Consider the following 17,990-nt stretch of genomic DNA (forward strand, 5'->3'; position numbering starts at 1 on the left):
GCTCTGCCCTCTGGTTTCAGCTCGCATACAAACGAGCTTTTCAAGATCTGTTTAGTGCCACATTTTCACATTTGTGTTTTTGTTGGGGACTTGATGGTTTAAAATGCTCTAGTACTGAAGCGCTATCCATTGTACCAAGCGGAAGAAGGCTGGAACGTGCCTTGTGTAGAACATATGCGTGAGACCAGCTCCTTTCAGGTGTGAGTTATAGTGTTACTGGCCATGAGCCCGATGTGAATGAATCAACAATATATATTAATAACGTGTCTTTACGGAAATAATATATGTAACTCAAGGTTACCTGTATCAAGCAACTTACAAAAATGCTGTGACAGGAGATTTGTAGGAAGCTAACCCTCTATTTCCTCCAGGAGCTGTAGTTCAGTATTTGTGAATTCTGTGTTCTCGGAGACCGCAGACATTTATGGGGGAGTAAGAATCCTGCGTTTGGTTTGGCTGTTTCTTCTGGCTTCTCAACTAATAAGTCAGCTCCCCCGGGGTAGGGACTTTCTCGTCTGCCTTGTTCAGCTGCACCCCTGTGCCTAGGACAGGGCCCTGCACCCAATAAGTGTTCAACAAAGAGTATGTGGAACAAACCCGCACAATCCCCTTCCCCACCCAGGTCTGTAACCAACCCCCAGACTTCAAACAACACCCCCCTCCCTTCCAAAGATCTAAAAGCAATGGGAAAAAATAAATAAAATAAAATAAAATAAAATATAAAAGCAATGGGGCCGAGGCGGAGTCAGTACAGTTTTAAAAAAAGGATCAGTTTTTAATTTACAAGAGTTCTAAATGTACAGAATTCTCCTTTAAAAAAATCGTTATACACAATAAATACAGTACAAAAAAATTTATCTTACAGTACTAGTTTTGTCTCCGAGATTTCAAAATCTGGCGCGGGTGGCTGGCGACAGGAAGAACAGAGGGAAGACTGGCTGGGGAGGGATGGAGGTGTGGGAGGAAGACCCCGGTTTCCTGTTTTGGAGGTGCTCGGATTTCAGTCGAGGGACAGGGAGGGTTCGAAATCTCTCTCTCTCTTGCTCACTCGAGCACACACACGGGGACATGGGACACGTAGAGCTGGACGCGCACACACAGATGTGACACAGGTGCCCAGCAGCACAGGTGCCTCCGAGCCCGCCGGTCCCCGCCTTTCCTTCTACAGCCTGTGGGGGGCGCGGTAGGGAGAGGCCCAGCCAAGGCTCCTGAGGACCCTCCCGGCTTGGAGCGCCCTTGACCGATGCACACATCTGCGCAGCCACACGGACACGCGCGAACAGTGGGAGCCACCAGGGTACCTCTATCCCTGGCAAACACGCGTGTGTCCCCCCCTCCCCACCAACACACACGAGAGGGGCGGAGTGTGGCTGGAAGCGGGAAGAAATCGGAAATGACACACCGGGATCACCCCCACCTTCGCAGGGGGACATTTTACATTACAGCCCCCTCCCCTAAATCCACAACCCCCACCCAACAACCCAGCAGGAAGTGGGGGAGGAGGCCTTTGTGACTCAAATAACTTAGGCAAGAAAAACTGTCAGGGGATCCCCGGCTCGCGGCCCCCAGGAGGCTGAGGTCGGATGGCCAGCCCGCCCCGGCGTCGCGCGAACGGGGGACAGGGAAGCGAAGACCAGCCCGGTGTTATCTGTTCAACGTCCTGGCGCCGAGGCCACCGTTGTGACTGGAAGGCGGGTAGGCCTCGGGCCTGTGCAGGGGCGACGGGGAGGCCGGCGGGACCGCCGTCGGGGCGGCGTGGGGGTACGGGGGCGCAGGTGTCCGGCCCGGGGCCTGCTGGAGGTTCAGGATGCTGTCGATGGCGCTCTGCAGGTGCTCGGTGAGCGTGTCGTCCTGCGGACTGTCGCTGGAGAAGCTGGCCTGGTCCACGTCGGGCGACTCGGATTTGCGCCGCTTGGCGGGGGGCGCCTCCCAGCCGGGGTCCCTGCTGCCGCTGCCCTGCCCGGCGCCGGCCGCGGGCTCCGGGGGCGCGCCCTTCAGCATGCGCTGGTACAGCTCGTCCTCCACCGCCGCCAGCTCGCGGATCAGCCCGCTGGTGGCCTCGTCCACTTTGGTGGGCAGCGGCGCCGGGCTGCCTCCCCGGGCTCTGGCGGCCCCCGCCCCCGCCCCGGCCCCGGCCCCCTCCCCGGCCCCGCCGCCCAGGGCCTCCACGTTCTCGCGGTACGTCTTCCGCAGGGGCAGCCGGGGGCAGTGGGGGGCCAGGGCCGGGGGCTTGCGGTCGGCGGCGGCGGGCGGCGGGTGGTCCACTGTGCCGTTCATCTGGCCGGGCGCGGGGGGCGGCGGCGGGGGCCGGGGCGGGGGCTCGGCGGCCTTGAGGGCGGCGGGGGGCGGGGGCTGGTGCACCGGGTCCAGGGCGGTGTTGTGGACGACCTTGCTGAGCCCGGCTTCCTGCTTGATCTTGAGCTTGAGGCCGATGCGGCTGCGCGCCTCGTAGGTCTTGATGGGGGGGCGGTTGCGCGAGGGCATGGGGCCGTCCTCATCGGCGTCCAGGGAGGAGGCGGCGGAGGAGGACGAGGAGGAGGACAGGGAGGAGGACGCCCGCGCCCAGGTCACGGAAGGGGAGCCGCCCGCCCCCCCGTGCCGAATCACCAGCTTGGTTGGCAGGTGCAGAGGGGGCTGCGCGGGGGCCCCCGACGCCGAGGAGGGCGGTGGGCCGTGGCCAGGGAGCCGGTGTCCCTCGGAAGAGGCAGCGATGGGGAGGCCAAGCGAGCGGGAGGAAGACACATACTCGTCTGCAAAACCAGGGAGGCAAGAAAACCCGCGGGGGCGGCGAGAGCGTGAGACGCCTGCGCAGCGCACAGCGAGGAGGCCCCGGCGGCAACGGCACCGAGCCTCTGCCAGGCGCGGGAGGGCGCTAAGCCCTTGGCTCACCAGCCCCTCAGGACGCACTGCTGGGTACCCCCCTTCTCAGCAACTCCCAAGCCCCCTAAGGTGCAAGCGGGAGCTGCCACCTGAGCATGGCCCTTGAATTCTGCAGCCACCTTGCTGGCTTCCCCCGAGCCCTGGCTCTGCTCCCCTAATTTCTAGCCCCCCCTGCGGGTAGTGGAACGTCCCCTCCTCGCCAGGACGGAGCTGAGCAGTCCCACAGGGATGGTGGGTGGTGCACCCCTCTTCCTGCCCCCAAGTCTCATTCCACGGCAGGGGCAGGAATGGCGGCCACCTCTGCCTCCCCTCCCCTCCCCTCTCACCGGGCTTCTCCTTGGCCAGTTGTTTGTCCAAGGCAAGGGTGGTCTTCTCCTCCTGAATGAACATTCGGTCGATCATTACCATCTCCGCGGAGGGGCTCACCCTCTGAGGGGGGAAGAGGAAGGAAGAAGAGAGGATGGGCCGAGGAAAGGCCAGGAACGGGGGAGGGCACGTGGGCAACCCGGAAGGATGGGGACAGATTCCAAACTGTCCCTCTGGAGATGTGCCAGCCTCTCCGGTCCTCCCTCCCAGCCTCCCCGCCGCCGCCCCCTCCCACCCCGACCCTGGCCCAGAGCGGGTAAGGGGAGGGGGCGAGGGGTTTCCCAGGGCGGAAGATGCCAGCGCCCTACCCGGGACTCCTCCAGGAGCAGGAGGCGGTATTTGTTGAGCATGGCCTGGGTGCGTTTCAGCAGCTGCGTGGAGACCGTCTCAAACTCCTCATCCACTGCGGAAGGAGAGAAAGGGTCCAGAGGCACAGACGCTGGGCAGCGGGGCTCACCCAGACCTGCACCCAGGGGTGTGCAGAGGGGTGCTTGCATCTGCTCCTCCCCACACTAGGGACTAGGGAGGGAGAGTCCCCGGAGAGTAGGGGGAGACAATGAGGGTTGCCTCACCTTTGTGGTAGTCGTTGGGGGAGGGGAGGGCACCCTGGTAGACATGGTAGGGCAGGAGGCGATGCAGAGCATCTTCGAAGGAGGGGAAGGCCGTCTTGTAGTCAGGGTGTAGGACGGAGCCCTGATGTTTGTGCAAATGTTCCAGAAAACTGGGGGCAGGGTGAGGAGAGACCACACACACACACACACACACACACACAGAGCTGGTGGTGAGGCCTGGAGAAACCAGATCCCGACCCCGAGCCCCCAGGCCCCAATTTAGGTGGCAATATGCGCTGAAGGGGCTAGCACTGTCTCACAGACTCTGGGGACAACCTAAGGGGCCAGGTGCTACAGATGAAGAAACTGAGGCCCAGGGGAACGATATTCTCCACCCAAAGCACATCAACAAGGAGGAAGAGGCCAAGCTGGGAGCCGGTGCCTCAGCTTCGAACTCATCCTCCGTGTTATACCGTCTCCTGCCACCGGGGGTCAGCATGTCCTCAGTCTGCTGCAGGGCCCGCAGCAACCCGGAAGGGCCGGGGAAGGCACCCGGGAAAGGCCCTGGGGAAGGCCCAGGGCGAGGGTGGTCCCTTGGTTGGTAAACTCCCTTTCTCTACCAGGCTATTTTCTACTACAGTGCGCAGCAGTGGGTTATGTCTCTTTACTGTGTGAGTGTTCCTCTCCCCAGACATGCTTATCTCTACCCTGAGCGGAAGACCTGTACCCCCAGTACCCCATGGGGGCCAGAACTCGGTCTTGTGCTTGGAAAATCCAGCACTGGACTGGGCACTCAGTGAGTATTTGATAAACACTTGCAGTAGAAGGAGAGCAGAGGAGAGAGAGAATGCAGGCAAGCACCCAACATTTACCCATTGCCTACCCAGACCCTATCTATCCACCCCAGACCCCATCCATCCATCTAGCCAAACACCCATCAATCCATCTATCCAAATACCCATTTATCCACCCAAACACCATCCATCCAAATACCCATTTATCCATCCAAACATCCACTCAGAATGCCATTCATCCACCCAAACACCCATCATCCAGCTATGCCCCCACTTCAAACCACATCCATCCATCTAGCCAAACACCCATCAACCATCTATTCACTCATCCATCCACCCAAACACCTTCTCAGCACAGTTGGAAGGAATCCTTACCTGACACCCTATCATCACTATTACCACTCTACTCTCTAGAAGGGAAACTGAGGGTCTCTGAAGGAAATTCCATTGCCCCAAACCACAGAGCCAACAAGAGCTGGGGCCTGTGTGACCCCACTTCTGAAGAGTGGTCCCCACGCCCTGCTGCTTGCTCTCAAGCCTCCGGGAAGGCAAGGGTGTGTGCAGTACTACAACTCACCAGGCTTCCTTACTGGGCTGAAGCGTGGGGGGTTTCTTCAGGCTGCTCATCTTGCTCTCATACTGCGGGGCAGAGACGTGAGTGAGGGGTAGCGCCACTGAGAGCCCTTTTCCCTTGGTGCCCTGACCCCCTTTCAACCCCACTTGTGGCAAAGAGGAGAGCGGGGCCCACATCCCCACCCCCTTAGTCCCCCAGGGTGGGGTCCTGGCCCCAGCTGCAGGATGTGCTGCCCAGCACACCAGAGCTGCCGGGCAGAGCCGGGCTGGGCCTGCCTGACTCCCTTCCTGCACATCAGATGGCCTTCGCCTCTGCTAATGGGCCCGGGACAGTTCTCTTCTCGCCCCCAACTCTGCCCCGACTCTGCTCTGGGTCCCTGGCGGTGAGCTAGCCTCAGTGGCTCTCCCAACTCTGCCCCTGGGACGTCAGCATCCTGGTCCCTCCATCTGCTCTGTTCTCTTCCTGCCCTGTGCCTATCTCCCCGAGACGGTCTCTGCCTCAGCTTCCCCCCACACTGGCAGGGTCCCCTCCATTCTGGGCCTCCCATCCCCCCTGCCCCCGCTCTGTCCAGGGTCTCCCCACCTCCTTATTCTTACCTCCCTTGTCCAATGGTCTCCCCACATCCCCCCTTTCCCAGCCTCAAACTCCCTGCTCCTGCCCCCAGAGACGGCCTCCCTCCCCACTCGAGCCACCTGTCGTATGTTCACCCTGAATCTTGGTGGCTCCATCTATCCCACTCTGGCACGCGCCCACCCTGGCTTTCAGAGAGGAGTCTGACGCACTGCCCAGACTCCTCTCTGATGGCCTGTCGGGTAGCCGTCACCGCCCCACTGGACCCTTTCCGGGTTCCCTGGTGACTTCACCTGGGCCCCACCCCCCCTCACCTGCAGCCCAGAGGACTTCCCCGGTCCAGCCACAGCCGCCTTGGCCACGCTCAGGGTCGGGAGGTTGCTGGCAAAAGCTTTGCTCTCGGCAGGAAGCAGAGGAGGGAGGCCTGAGGGTGGGGTGGGGCCAGACAGGGCTCAGGGGTCACTGGCCCAAAGGCCCCTCCACGATGTGACCCGCAGGCCTGCACACCCTGCTCTCCTCTGGCACTTTGGCCCTGGCAACCCTGCCAGTGTGACTCGGGCACCCCCTTGGATCCAGGGAGACAGCCCTTCCTCCTCATCTCCCCATCTCGTGAGGTCACCCAGACCCCCTGGGTGACCCCCTGGGCTGATGTGCCTCCAGCTCCGCCCCGGCCCCCTTCCCATTGCCCCCCTGCCCCCCTACTTCTCCTGCATGGGCTACCTCTCCCCTACCTGCGGTAGCCACGGGTGCCGGGGCAGGGGGATGGCTGGGGGCAGCGGGGGTCCCGGATGGGGCCTGCCCGCCGACCAGCACAGAGGCGGTGGGGCTGGCGAGAGGCCCCAGGTTGGCGGAGGTCTGCGGGGTGGCGGGGGCTCCCCCGGCCTTGTTCTGGAGGATGATCCCGGACGGCACCTGAGGAGGGGGACAGGTGGTTGAGGGGCAGGGGGCACGTGCTAGCAGGGGCGGCGGCCAGGCACCGGGGCTGGGGACCGAGAGAAAGCTGCCCCGTGGGAGGGCTCCCCATCAGACTGCAGGGGGACGGCAGGGCTTGCGGAGCGGGCGGTCCCTGCCTCCAATTACCTGGTGAAATCTCTCGAGCAGAGCCTTCGGCTGGGACAGCGCCGGGAAAGGGGTGGTCACCATCTGGAAGGTCCGAGGAGGCGGTGGGGGGGGCGCTGCGGGCTCAGGGAGCAGGTGGAGGGTCGGAGGGGGCGTGGGGGACTTGTGGGGCCCCTGGCCAGGCGGAAACTGGAGCTGGAAGTCAGCTGGCGTAGGGGCTGGCAGCCTGGTGGACGTATCCGTGGAGGCCGCGCCAGAGGAGGTGGAGGCGGGAGGAAGGTGGGGAGCTGGGGGCAGCGGCCCCTCTGGGGGCTGGGATGGGGGGCGCAGGGGGGGTTGGGGGGGGCCCGGGGCAGTGGGGGCTGGGGTGCTGGCAGGCGGGGGGACCCCCAGCTGGTTCTGGATGACAAAGATGCCAGGCAGGGTGGGGGGTGCCTGGGGTGGGGGGCAAGGGTGCAGGGTGGGCTCTGAGGGCGGACGAGATAAGCTCTGGGGCTGGGAGGGAGGGCGGGAGTGGGGTCGGGAGGGTGGGCGGGAGGGAGGCCTGGCGGGATGTGGGGAGGGCAGGTGGGGGCTGTCTCCCAGAGGGGCTTGGTGAGGTAGTGACGGGGACGAGGAGGGGCCTGGGCCCTTCAGTGGAGCCGCTGCCGGGATCTGGGCAGGGGAGGGAGGTAGAGGGGAGGGGGCGGGGGTCAGAACCAACCTTGGCTCCCATTGCCCCAGGACACTGGGGACCCCAGCCACTCCCACCAGAAACCCTCCTTCTTAGCCACCCCTGTTTTGAGAGAGAGGACTCCACCATGGCTATCCTTCCCCCATCTCTGAACTCCCTGCTTTGCCCATCCACCTCTGTCCCCCCAGCCCCATCCCTCTACCTCTGCTCACCTCACCCCTGCATCTGCCCCCACCTCCTCTCCAGACCTTTTCCTCTGGTCCAGACCCCCTCCCCAACTGCCCCCCTTCCCCCTCCCCCAGGTGAAGGTGAGCTCTGCAGGGTTTGGGGGCAGCAGCAGAGGAAGCATTGGTGGCAGCCGGGGGGGGGGGGGGGGGGGGGGGGGCACTGCACCAGCTGCCCAGCGGGGAGGCGGGGGGGGGGGCAGGGGCAGGGAGCGCGAGCACAGCAGCGGAGGGGGAAGGAGGCAGCTGGATGGGGCGGCATCTGAGCCGCCAGCCCCACGGGGCCCGACTGTCCAGCTCCCCCTGGGGAAGAGGGACACCAGCACAGATGGCTGCAGAGCACGGGGCTGGTGGCTGTGGAAGGCGTAGGGGGAGGGGCGGAGAGCCGGGGCTAAGGATGGTCACTGAGGGGCAGGTCCTTCTAAGTGTCCGTGACCTCTGCCTCCATGTGCCTACGTGGCCGTGGCTGCAGGCCTACCTGGGTGCCATGTGAGCTTGCAGGGATGGGCACGTATGTTTGCACATGCGACCCGGGCACTAGTCTGTGATAACGTACACAGTGACCTTGCCTAAAATGCACCTGAGACAGAGCACCTTGCACTGCCCTCCCCCAGAGTCCTAACCTCAGCTGCCACCGTTTCCCCAGTGAGCACCAGCTGTGTACCCGACCCTGGGCTGGCACCCTTCCACTGTACAGAGTCCACACCCCAGCGACAGCCCACACTGATGTGGCAAGTGCGGATGGCCACCTCCACCCACGTGTATGGTTGTTCCACGGCCCTGAAAGCAGTGAAAATGCTGGAACCATTTCGCAGATGAGAAACCAAGGTTAGGGAGCCAAAATGACTGGTCCCGAGTCTTCCTGCCTTACCCCATCCCCCTGTCCAGGGACTTTCAAGTTGTCTGAGGAAGACTCAGGCTCAGAGCGCTCAGGGGACTGGCCCAAGGCCACTAAGGTCGCCATACCCCAAAATTGGGGCTCTTCGCTTTTAGCCCCCAAAGTGGGCCAACTCATGATTTCAAGCTTCTGATGCCCTGGGCCCTTCCAATACCCAGTCCAAGGCTGGTCCTGGTTAACTCTGGCGATTCAAAACCAGCTCCCCAAACCAATCAATCTACACACACCCCCAACAGCAGAGGGGAGACGCCCTTGGCTCACATAAGGGGCTGCTGAGGTTGTCACCTGGACAGCCCTCTGGTCTGGAGACTTAGAGAGGGTCGTGCCCTTTGACCTGGCGATCCACCCTCCAGGAATCTGTGATAAGCAGCACTGACTGAGGCACTTGCTTGCAGGGCTCCCCGGCTGTGGGACATTTACAACAAAGAACACAGGGAAACAACAATAATGGCCAGAGCAGGCGAGTGGCCGAGTGAGTAAGGAAGACAGCTGGCCACCCCACACCAGCCCCGAGCACACGCTTCCCAGGGCTTCGTGAGGCGGCCAGCATCGACGTGCCAGAAAGCTAAGTGGAATGAGGAGAGCAACACGTTACATGACCGCTGGACAACCGGCTACATTAGATTATGCACAGTGGATAATGGTATTGTCTCGGTGCTAAATTTGCTGAATTCAATAACTCTGCTATGGTCAAGTAGGAGAACGTTCTTGATCTCAGAGGCTGAGACATTAAGGAGTAAAGGAGCAGAATATCTGCAATCTACTCTCAAGCGATTTCGAATAAAAATGTATGCATATTGGGGGGCCTGGGTGGCTCAGTCGGTTAAGCGTCTGCCTTTGGCTCAGGTCATGATCTGGGGGTCATGGGAGGGAGCCCCACATGGGGCTCCCTGCTCGGTGTGGAGTCTGCTTCTCCTTTTCCCTCTGCCCCTCCCCTGGCTCGTGCTTTCTCTCTCTCTCTCATAACGCTCTCTCTCTCAAATAAATAAATTAAATCTTTATTAAAGAAATGTATATGTATATAGAGAAATGATAAAGCAAATGTAGCAAAACATTTACGGTGGATAAATCTGGGCAGCAGCCAGCTTCCAAGGTGCCCCCCGCCGACCCCCACCTCCTCATTAGTAGGTCACCTCCCACACTGCCCCCTGGTTCGTCTCTGGGACCAACAGGTTTTGCAGAAGTGATCAGACGCTACTTCCAAGATTCAGTTATATAAAAAAGGCCGCGGCTTCTATCCCGGGACTCTCCTTTCTAGTGGATCATTTACTTTGGGGGAAGCCGACTTTGGAGCAGTTATAAGCTGCCCTTTGGAGAAGCCTGCGTTGGGAGGAGCTGAGGCCTCCCGCCAGCAGCTAGTTGTACGAGTGCACCACCTTGGAAGCGTATTCTCCAGCCCACTCAAGCCTTCGGATGACTTCAGCCCTGGTTGACACTTGAGCTAGAACTTCACGAGAGATTACGAGCCAGCACCTTCCAGCTAAGCTGCTTCCAGATTCCTGATCCTTACAGGCTACGTGAGATAAGTTAACGCTTAACGTTGTTTAAAGCTGCTAAGTTTGAAAAAAAAAAAAAAAAAAAAAGCTGCTAAGTTTGGAGGTAATTTGTGACACAGCACGGAGAACCAATATATGTGAGTAAAGGGTAAAGAACTCCCATGAGGTCTCTGTGCTATTCCTAGGTCTCTGCCACTATGTGTTTGAGATTCTTTTTCTTTTTAAATTTACTTATTTATTTATTTATTCCTGAGAGACACAGAGAGAGGCAGAGACACAGGCAGAGGGAGAAAGCCGGCTCCTTGCAGGAAGCCAGATGTGGGACTCGATCCCTAAACTGGGATCACACCCTGAGCCAAAGGCAGATGCTCAACCACTGTGCCACCAGACGTCCCTTGAGATTTTTTTTCAATGTTTAAAAATTGAAAAAGTTAATCTCCTACTCCTTAACAATACAGACAAACACAGCCCCTCCCCTTCCAACCAAGTCAAAAAACCGAATGACACAGTGGGGGAAACAGTTGCAATTCATCACACAGGCAAAGCCCATTTCTATCATATATAAAGAGCCTTCAGAAATCACTAAGAATAACCATCAGTGAGATAAAGGGGCAAAGGATAAGTTCAGACAAATGCACAGAAAAGGCAACACAAAAGGCTTATATATTTCAAGAGAGGCTCCACTTCATTTGTAATAAGAGTAATGCAAATTGAAAGCACCCTATGGAACCTTTCCCCACTCACTGAATTAGGAATAAGCCACGTCTCCTATAGGCACTCTCTTATAGCCCTTGAGGGTCTAAACTGGGCCGTGATTCGCTACAACTCCAGAACAATGCAATTCACCAGCAGCTGTGCACATTGCAAGTGCACATTTGCTTTGATCCAGCAAACAGGCTTCCGGGAAGTAACCCGACAGACGCACGTGCACATGTGGGGAATGACAGGTCGACAAGTTGTTTATAACAGCTGTGAGGGGAGGGACAAAGCCTGGATTTGGCCAGTTGGCCTCTGGACAGCATTTACTGGGAAAATGAACGACAGTCTGTCCCTGTGGAGGAATACTTCACAACCATAACAAGGGATCAAGGAAACTCTCCACATGCTGCCAAAGCAAGCACACAACATCCTACCTTCCGGGCGGACAGAAATGGGAAAGAAACGTAAATCCACATTTACACTTTGCTGTACGTGCACAAAGAACCGGGAAGATATACGAGAGCTAAGTAATTGTGTTTTTCTAGAGGGGAAGCTGGGCTGGGAATGCAAGCATGGGTTTGGGACACTTTCCCCTTACTTTAAAAAATGCTTTTTGGAGTGCCTGGGTGGCTAGTCCATTAAGTATCCCACTTTTTTTTTTTTTTAAGATTTTTATTTATTTATTCATGAGAGACAGAGAGAGAGAGAGGCAGAGACACAGGCAGAGAGAGAAGCAGGCTCCATGCAGGGAGCCCAATGTGGGACTCGATCCCGGGTCTCCAGGATCACACCCTGGGCTGAAGAGAGGCGCCCAACCACACAGGCGAGGTGGCCCTCTTTTTTTTTTTTTAAGATTTTATTTATTTGAGAGAGAGAGAGCATAGGCAGGGGGAGGGGCAGAGGGAGAAGCAGACTCTCTGCTGAGCAGAGAGCCCAACGTGGGGTTCAATCTGAGGACCCTGGGATCATGACCTGAGCCCAAGGCAGATGCTTAACTGACTGAGCCACCCAGGCGCCCCTAACTATCTGACTCTTGATTTCAGTTCAGGTCATGATTTCAAGGTCGTGAGATTAAGTCCCCTGTTGGGCTCCAAGATTCTTTCTCCCCCTCTGCCCTTCCTCCTGCTTGTGCTCTTTCTCTCTCTCAAAAAAAAAAAAAAAAAAAGTTTTTTGATGACTGAGCCATGTGAACATAACACCTAATTCTAAAAATTAAAAATGTCTTAAATGGGTGGGGAAAAAATTAGGCTAAAAGGAAATTTCATACTTCCCCTCTCTCCCCCAAATATCACCAGCGGCTTCTGCACGGATTTATTTTCCTTCTATTCTGTGTTTTTGAAATTCTCTAAGTAAGCATGAAATGAGATTTAGAGTCATTTTTTTTTTTAAACTACGACAGGAGTGGACTGTTCACCAAGAGATCCCAGCTAGCTGCCCAGATACAGCTGGCAAGATGCACTCAAATTTACACAGAATGAGAGAAAAGTGCAGAGAGCTGGCACCTTGCAGCCTGGCCAGGAGCAGAGCGGTTGCTGACCTGGGGCTGAAGAAGCTTCTGGAAGAAGCCTTCCCAGGCATAAACCCCATGGAGGTGCAACTGCAATAGCGCTTTCCGGAAACTGTTTGGGAACCAACCAACTAGAAATTTATCCACACATACAGGCAGTGCCTGGGCACCGGAATACTCATAGGAGTGTTACTTGTTGACATACACGGGAAACCACCTTAAGTATTCACTCCAATGTGGAACCAAGTAATAAATCAAGGAGTGTCCATATAATGAAAAACAGTGAGCCTGCAGGAGGCTGCAGCCCACAGGCCAACTCCGGCTGGCCTGGACTGTGTGGCCTATCATATCGTATGACCCAAAGCTGAGAACGGTTTTTACATTTTTAAATGGTGGGAAAGGGATCCCTGGGTGGCGCAGCGGTTTGGCGCCTGCCTTTGGCCCAGGGCGCGATCCTGGAGACCCGGGATCAAATCCCACATCGGGCTCCCAGTGCATGGAGCCTGCTTCTCCCTCTGCCTGTGTCTCTACCTCTCTCTCTCTGTGTGACTATCATAAAAAAAATAAAATTAAATAAATAAATAAATAAATAAATAAATAAATAAATAAATAAATAAATAAATAAATAAATAAATAAATGGTGGGAAAGAGGGACGCCTGGGTGGCTCAGTCAGTTGAGCGCTGAACTCTTGATTTCAGCTCTGGTCACGATCTCAGGGTCATGAGATCGAGCTCTGTGTTGGGCTCCCTGCACAGCAGAGAGTCTGCTTGAAACTCTCTCTCCCTCTGCCCCTCCCCTGCTCATGCTCTCTCCCTCACATAAATAAATAAATCTTTAAAAATGGTGGAAAAAAGGGATGCTGGGGTGCTCACTGAGCACCTGCCTCTGGCTCAGGTCGTGATCCTGGGTTCTGGGATCGAGTCCCCCCATCGGGGTCTCTGCAGGGAGCCTGCTTCTCCCTCTGCCTATGTCGCTGCCTCTCTCTCTCTGGATCTCTCAGGAAAAAATTAATAAATCTTTTTTTTTTTAAATGGTGGAAAAGAAATCAAAAGAATGTATTGCAATTGGCAACGATGATATGAAATTCAAATTTCAGCATCTATACATCAAGTCTTACTGGAATACGTCCACGCTCACTTGTTTTCGTATGGTCTAGGGCTGCTTCTGTGCTGTGATGGGTACCACATAGCCTAGAATGTTCACCATCGGCCCTTTATAGAGTGTTTGTCTGGCTTCTTTTGCTTTGAGGCATTTTCAACATGCCTGGTCCCGTTCAAGCACCTGATTAGCATATATTAACTTATTTACTCCTCATAATAACCCTTTGATACAGACGCTATTATCTTCATCCTCATTTTAAAGGGAAGGAAACTGAGGCACACAGAGGTGAGTGACTTGACAAAGTCACCATGTAAGTGACAGAGTCAGGATTTTGGAGTCCCTGTGCTTAATGACTGACCTGGATGGTGGCTTTCAAACTATACTTAATGCCTGTTAGTAATGGTTCCAGTCATTTTAGTGAGTCATGACCAGCACTTAAAAAGAACACAGGAGGGACGCCTGGGTGACTCAGTGGTTGAGCGTCTGCCTTCGGCTCAGGACGTGATCCCAGGGTCCTGGGATCGAGTCCCTCATCGGGCTCCCCATAGGGAGCCTGCTTCTCCCTCTTCCTCTCCTTCTTGCTGCTTATGCTCTGTCTTAAGTAAATAAAATCTTGAAAAAAAAAAAAAAAGAGAGAGAAGAGAGGAAACCAAACAAAAAATATCAGTGTGCATCACGCATGGTATTATCCTGTGAAACTTTTGTTTCAGTGATATGTATACACACACACACACACACAAATACACACACACACTTCTGTGTGTCCCAGACAGTGATATACAATGGAATTCTCATGCAGGGTGGCATTTGAGAAAAGTCTGCAAGTCAGCGATCCAAGAGATACCGCTGAATGAGCAAAGCAAGATACAGAAGGGGGCTGGTGTGCTCCTGTGTGTAAAAAGGGAAAATGCATGCCCACATGTGCACATGCAGGCTGTCACAAGTATCTGGCTCTGAGTTCAGACAATGAGGGATGCCTGCCACGTGCACAGGAGTGGTTCCCAACCTGGGTGAATCCATCCCCCAGGCGACACATGGCAATCTCCGAGGATCTCCATGGTCATCCCAACGGGAGAAGGGGAGCTGCTGGCACCGTGTCTGAAGGCCAGGGATGCTACTCAGCAGGCAACAGGGCACAGGACTGTCATTCATAAATAAATAAATAAATAGATAGATAGATAGATAGATAGATAGATAGATAGATAGATAGATAGATAGGAGAGGGGTGGGTGTCTATGGGGAAAGGGCCTGAAATCCCACGAAAAGCAAGACCCACTTTAACTATATACCCTTTTTTTTTTTAAAGCATATTTTTTAAACTGTGTCTGGTAATGTTCTTTGAATAACAACAACAAAATCTGTGTGTGTGTGTGTGTGTGTGTGTGTGTGTGTGTGTGTGTATGCCTCCTATAAACAATACACAGCAGGCTGAGCTTCCTGGGCAGGGCGGTCAGCGTTCCCTCCCAGAAAAGACAGTCAGGGGCCCCGTCAAGGGACGATTTATTTCAAGAGCCAGGATATTGATGACAAAATCCACCCCTGGACTGTGAGCCCCAAGAGGGCAGGGCCAGGGCTGTCTCACCTGTCCCTTCCTGCAAAAGGCTGGGCACGAAGCAGGTGCCTAGGGAATGTGGGCTGAAATGAATGAACTATGTGATGGTAGAGCTCTGGCCTGGGAGTGCCTCTTACACGCACGTGTGCACACATACATACACACAAGGTGGTACATTGCTGATGTTTATGTGTTTATATTTTTCGGTCAATCCACTCACCGACCTGGGCGTTTGTTCATCCATCCATCCATCCATCCATCCGTCTGTCCGTCCATTACCCACCCAACCACCTATCCATCCACTTGCTTACCCAATGAACATTCAAGAACTTCCCGTGACACCACATGCTGCCGTAGGCACAAAAGCTGCAGGCGGCCTACAATGTGTCTAGCCCTGTGCTGGCCTGCGGGTGGGTGACTAGGAGTCAGCTCACGGGCATGGCTGACCCTTCTTCTCGAGGTCACCCACAGCATCGTGACTACTCTTACTGTTAATGACAGGTATCTACTGGCTGAATGCCTGCTTTGTACAAGAGCCACCGTGAGGTCGGTGGCTTTATTCCCATTTTGCAGGTAAGTAAACGGTGTCTCAGAGCTTTTGATGCTAAGTTGGGGCTGGGATTCGCGCTCAGGTCTGGCTTTCTCAAGACCTCAGGTGTTTCTCACAACTAAACTCTAGGTAGGCTTCAAATCCAGGCCCCACGAAGTAGGTAACCTTGGGCCAGCTACTCAATCTCTGTGCCCCTGTTTCCTCATCTATAAAATGGGGATAGTATATACCACCTCCCTGATGGCAGGTTTCAACGAGATGACGGTTGTGAAGCGTTCTGAACAGCACTTAGAAATAACAGAAACGTTACCATTCACGAAGGGTTTACTGTAGTGCCTCCTCATGCCTCTAAACCTAAGCAAGCTCCGAACTCTGCCCCGAGTCCTCCTACTTCCCTCTGTCATTGCTATGACCACCCTGATCTTTGCAGCACTGTCATCTTGTCCCTTGAGGATCCCTGGGCTTCCATTCTCGTTGCCCACCAAACCATCTTCCAATGGAAGCCAGAGGGCTCACTGAAAATCATATAATCAGACCATGCCATGGCCCAACTGAAAGCTCTCCAGTGGTTTGGCCAGATCCAAACTCACTGGCCCACGAGGCACTGCCAACCTCTCTGACCTGACCCCTCCCTCCACTCCCCTCTAGCCTATATTCCATTCCTTGACATCTCAAGCTCATCCTTGCCCCAGGGCCTTTGCACATGCTGTCTCTTCATACCTTCTCTTTCTTCAGGCCTCAGCTTACATACTTCCCTCTCCCTGAGGCTGTTCCTGCCCACTCTCCCTACAGCGGGTTCCTCCTCATCTATCGAGCTATTGACCTACAGCTGAATCACATCTTCTCTGAGAACATTTTTTCCCTTTGATTCCACTGTGGTATGGAGCCAGTAGAAGGTGGGCTCTCATATGGGTGCTTGATTTCTTCAATAAATTATTTTCTCCATTGATTTAGCCAATGAACGCTTACCAGGCGTCTGCTGTGTGCCAGGCACCGTTCTGGCCAGGAGGGATACGGCAAGGACAGAATAGATCAAACTCTGCCCTCATGGACTTTATGGTACGAGGAGAACAGGATAACAAGGAAGTGAGACAGCCGGTCACGTGGTGGTAAGTGCTACGGAGAAATATGAACCAGGCGAGGGTCAGGGAGGGCCGGGCTGTGGACGGAGCAGGCTACAGGGTAAGTTGGGTGACCAACTTGTCCTGGGTGGCCTGGGATGGTCTCAGTTTTCAAATGGAAAAGTTCTCAGGGTACCGGGTAAACTGGAACGGGTGGGGTCACCGTAGGAGCTAGTTTAGAACGTGCCTGTGCCAGGCAGGTGCTCTGTGAACATGTGAAGTGGCAGGGCACAGCCACGGTGCTCGGGGGAGACTCTACGGACCCCCCAAGTACAGCTGACCACAGGAGGCTTGGGGAGGGGAAGCCGCTGGCCTGAGGGACCGAGGCCTGCATCTGACCCATTCCAGAGACACTGCTTCCAGCTTGAGTGGCTCACAGGCCAGGCGGCTCCTGGCCTCCTGCCCCTCCCCCACTTCTGCTTCTTTCTCCTCCTGGGGGAGAGATGGCCTGATGCCATCTTGGCCCTGTGTTCAAAACTACGCCTCTGGGCTGGATCCTGCTCTACCCCACCACGACAATAAAATAATGGTAAGAGCAAGTGTTTATCGAGGGCTGACGCTGTGCTAAGCATATGCCAACTCACTCCCCACAGGCCTCGAAGAAACCATTATTTCCATTTTCCAGATGAAGAAATCAAGGTTCAGCAGCCACGGGGAAGTGTTCAGGGTCAGCACAAGGCCAGGGACATACTAACTGCCTTCCTTCCCCAAATAATCTGTTTAAGGGAAAGAAGAAACTGGTTGCTTAAGGTCACACATGGCAAGCAGCAGAACCTGAGAGTGAAATCACGGCTGTTTAAGGCCAAAGCCCATGCTGCTTTCTGCCATACTGACCTTGCTGACATCATTCCCCCTCCCACCTCATCTACCTATCCGCCAGTCCTTTCTGAATGAGTACAATATCCACCCTCACCACCACCCCCAAAATAAAAAGTAGCCCTCTCTGAATTCTCATGTGCCTATGACTCATATGAGACAAAGGCTAATTTTCCCTAATATGTAAAGAGTTTCTACAAATCAACAAGAAAATGACCAGTGACCCAGATTTTAAATTTGGCAAGAGGTACAAGAAGCCAACTCCACAGAAAACATAAATAGCTCTAAATCTATGAAAGCCTGCCCAACCTCATTCACAGTATGAAAAGGTTTCCTACTTTTCACCTACCAGACTGGCTAAGTTCAAGATACTGCTGAGGTTGTGGAAAAGCCAGGCATAGGCAATATACTGCTGATAAAGGGTAAACCGATTTATACTCCACAGAGGACAATCTGGCAGCATCTGTCAAAACTGCAAGGGCAAATGGCCTTTGACATACCCAGCACTTGCCTCTTTAAGAACATACCCTACAAAGTGACATACGTACAGTCATTCTT

The 17,990-nt window shown here is 55.2% G+C and overlaps 1 protein-coding gene and 1 long non-coding RNA gene across 5 annotated transcripts in view; one reads left to right on the forward strand and one right to left on the reverse strand.

Annotated features, from left to right (window-relative positions):
- Nucleotides 1-749: 749 nt before the first annotated feature.
- BICRA (BRD4 interacting chromatin remodeling complex associated protein) overlaps nucleotides 750-17,990 on the reverse strand; it is an 83,610-nt gene continuing 66,369 nt past the window's right edge. For all 3 annotated transcript variants that reach the window (XM_038528424.1, XM_038528423.1, XM_038528422.1), the window contains 8 exons: nucleotides 6,816-7,448; nucleotides 6,467-6,647; nucleotides 6,050-6,159; nucleotides 5,169-5,230; nucleotides 3,819-3,967; nucleotides 3,555-3,649; nucleotides 3,207-3,309; nucleotides 750-2,750 (listed from right to left, as the gene is read on the reverse strand). In XM_038528424.1, the coding sequence (XP_038384352.1) occupies nucleotides 1,645-2,750; nucleotides 3,207-3,309; nucleotides 3,555-3,649; nucleotides 3,819-3,967; nucleotides 5,169-5,230; nucleotides 6,050-6,159; nucleotides 6,467-6,647; nucleotides 6,816-7,448 (2,439 nt within the window). In that variant the 3' untranslated portion in view covers nucleotides 750-1,644. The remainder of the gene's footprint in view (nucleotides 2,751-3,206; nucleotides 3,310-3,554; nucleotides 3,650-3,818; nucleotides 3,968-5,168; nucleotides 5,231-6,049; nucleotides 6,160-6,466; nucleotides 6,648-6,815; nucleotides 7,449-17,990) is intronic.
- LOC119870958 lies at nucleotides 1,439-9,386 on the forward strand. Of its 2 annotated transcripts, none has more exons than XR_005354543.1 (3): nucleotides 1,439-1,695; nucleotides 8,306-8,519; nucleotides 8,985-9,386. It is a non-coding gene; the product is annotated as an uncharacterized LOC119870958 (long non-coding RNA). The 2 variants fall into 2 exon arrangements; XR_005354542.1 differs by having other exon boundaries at nucleotides 8,338-8,519.

The sequence above is a fragment of the Canis lupus genome, chromosome 1, assembly GCF_011100685.1.
Source record: "Canis lupus familiaris isolate Mischka breed German Shepherd chromosome 1, alternate assembly UU_Cfam_GSD_1.0, whole genome shotgun sequence".
NCBI classification, from domain to species: domain Eukaryota; kingdom Metazoa; phylum Chordata; class Mammalia; order Carnivora; family Canidae; genus Canis; species Canis lupus.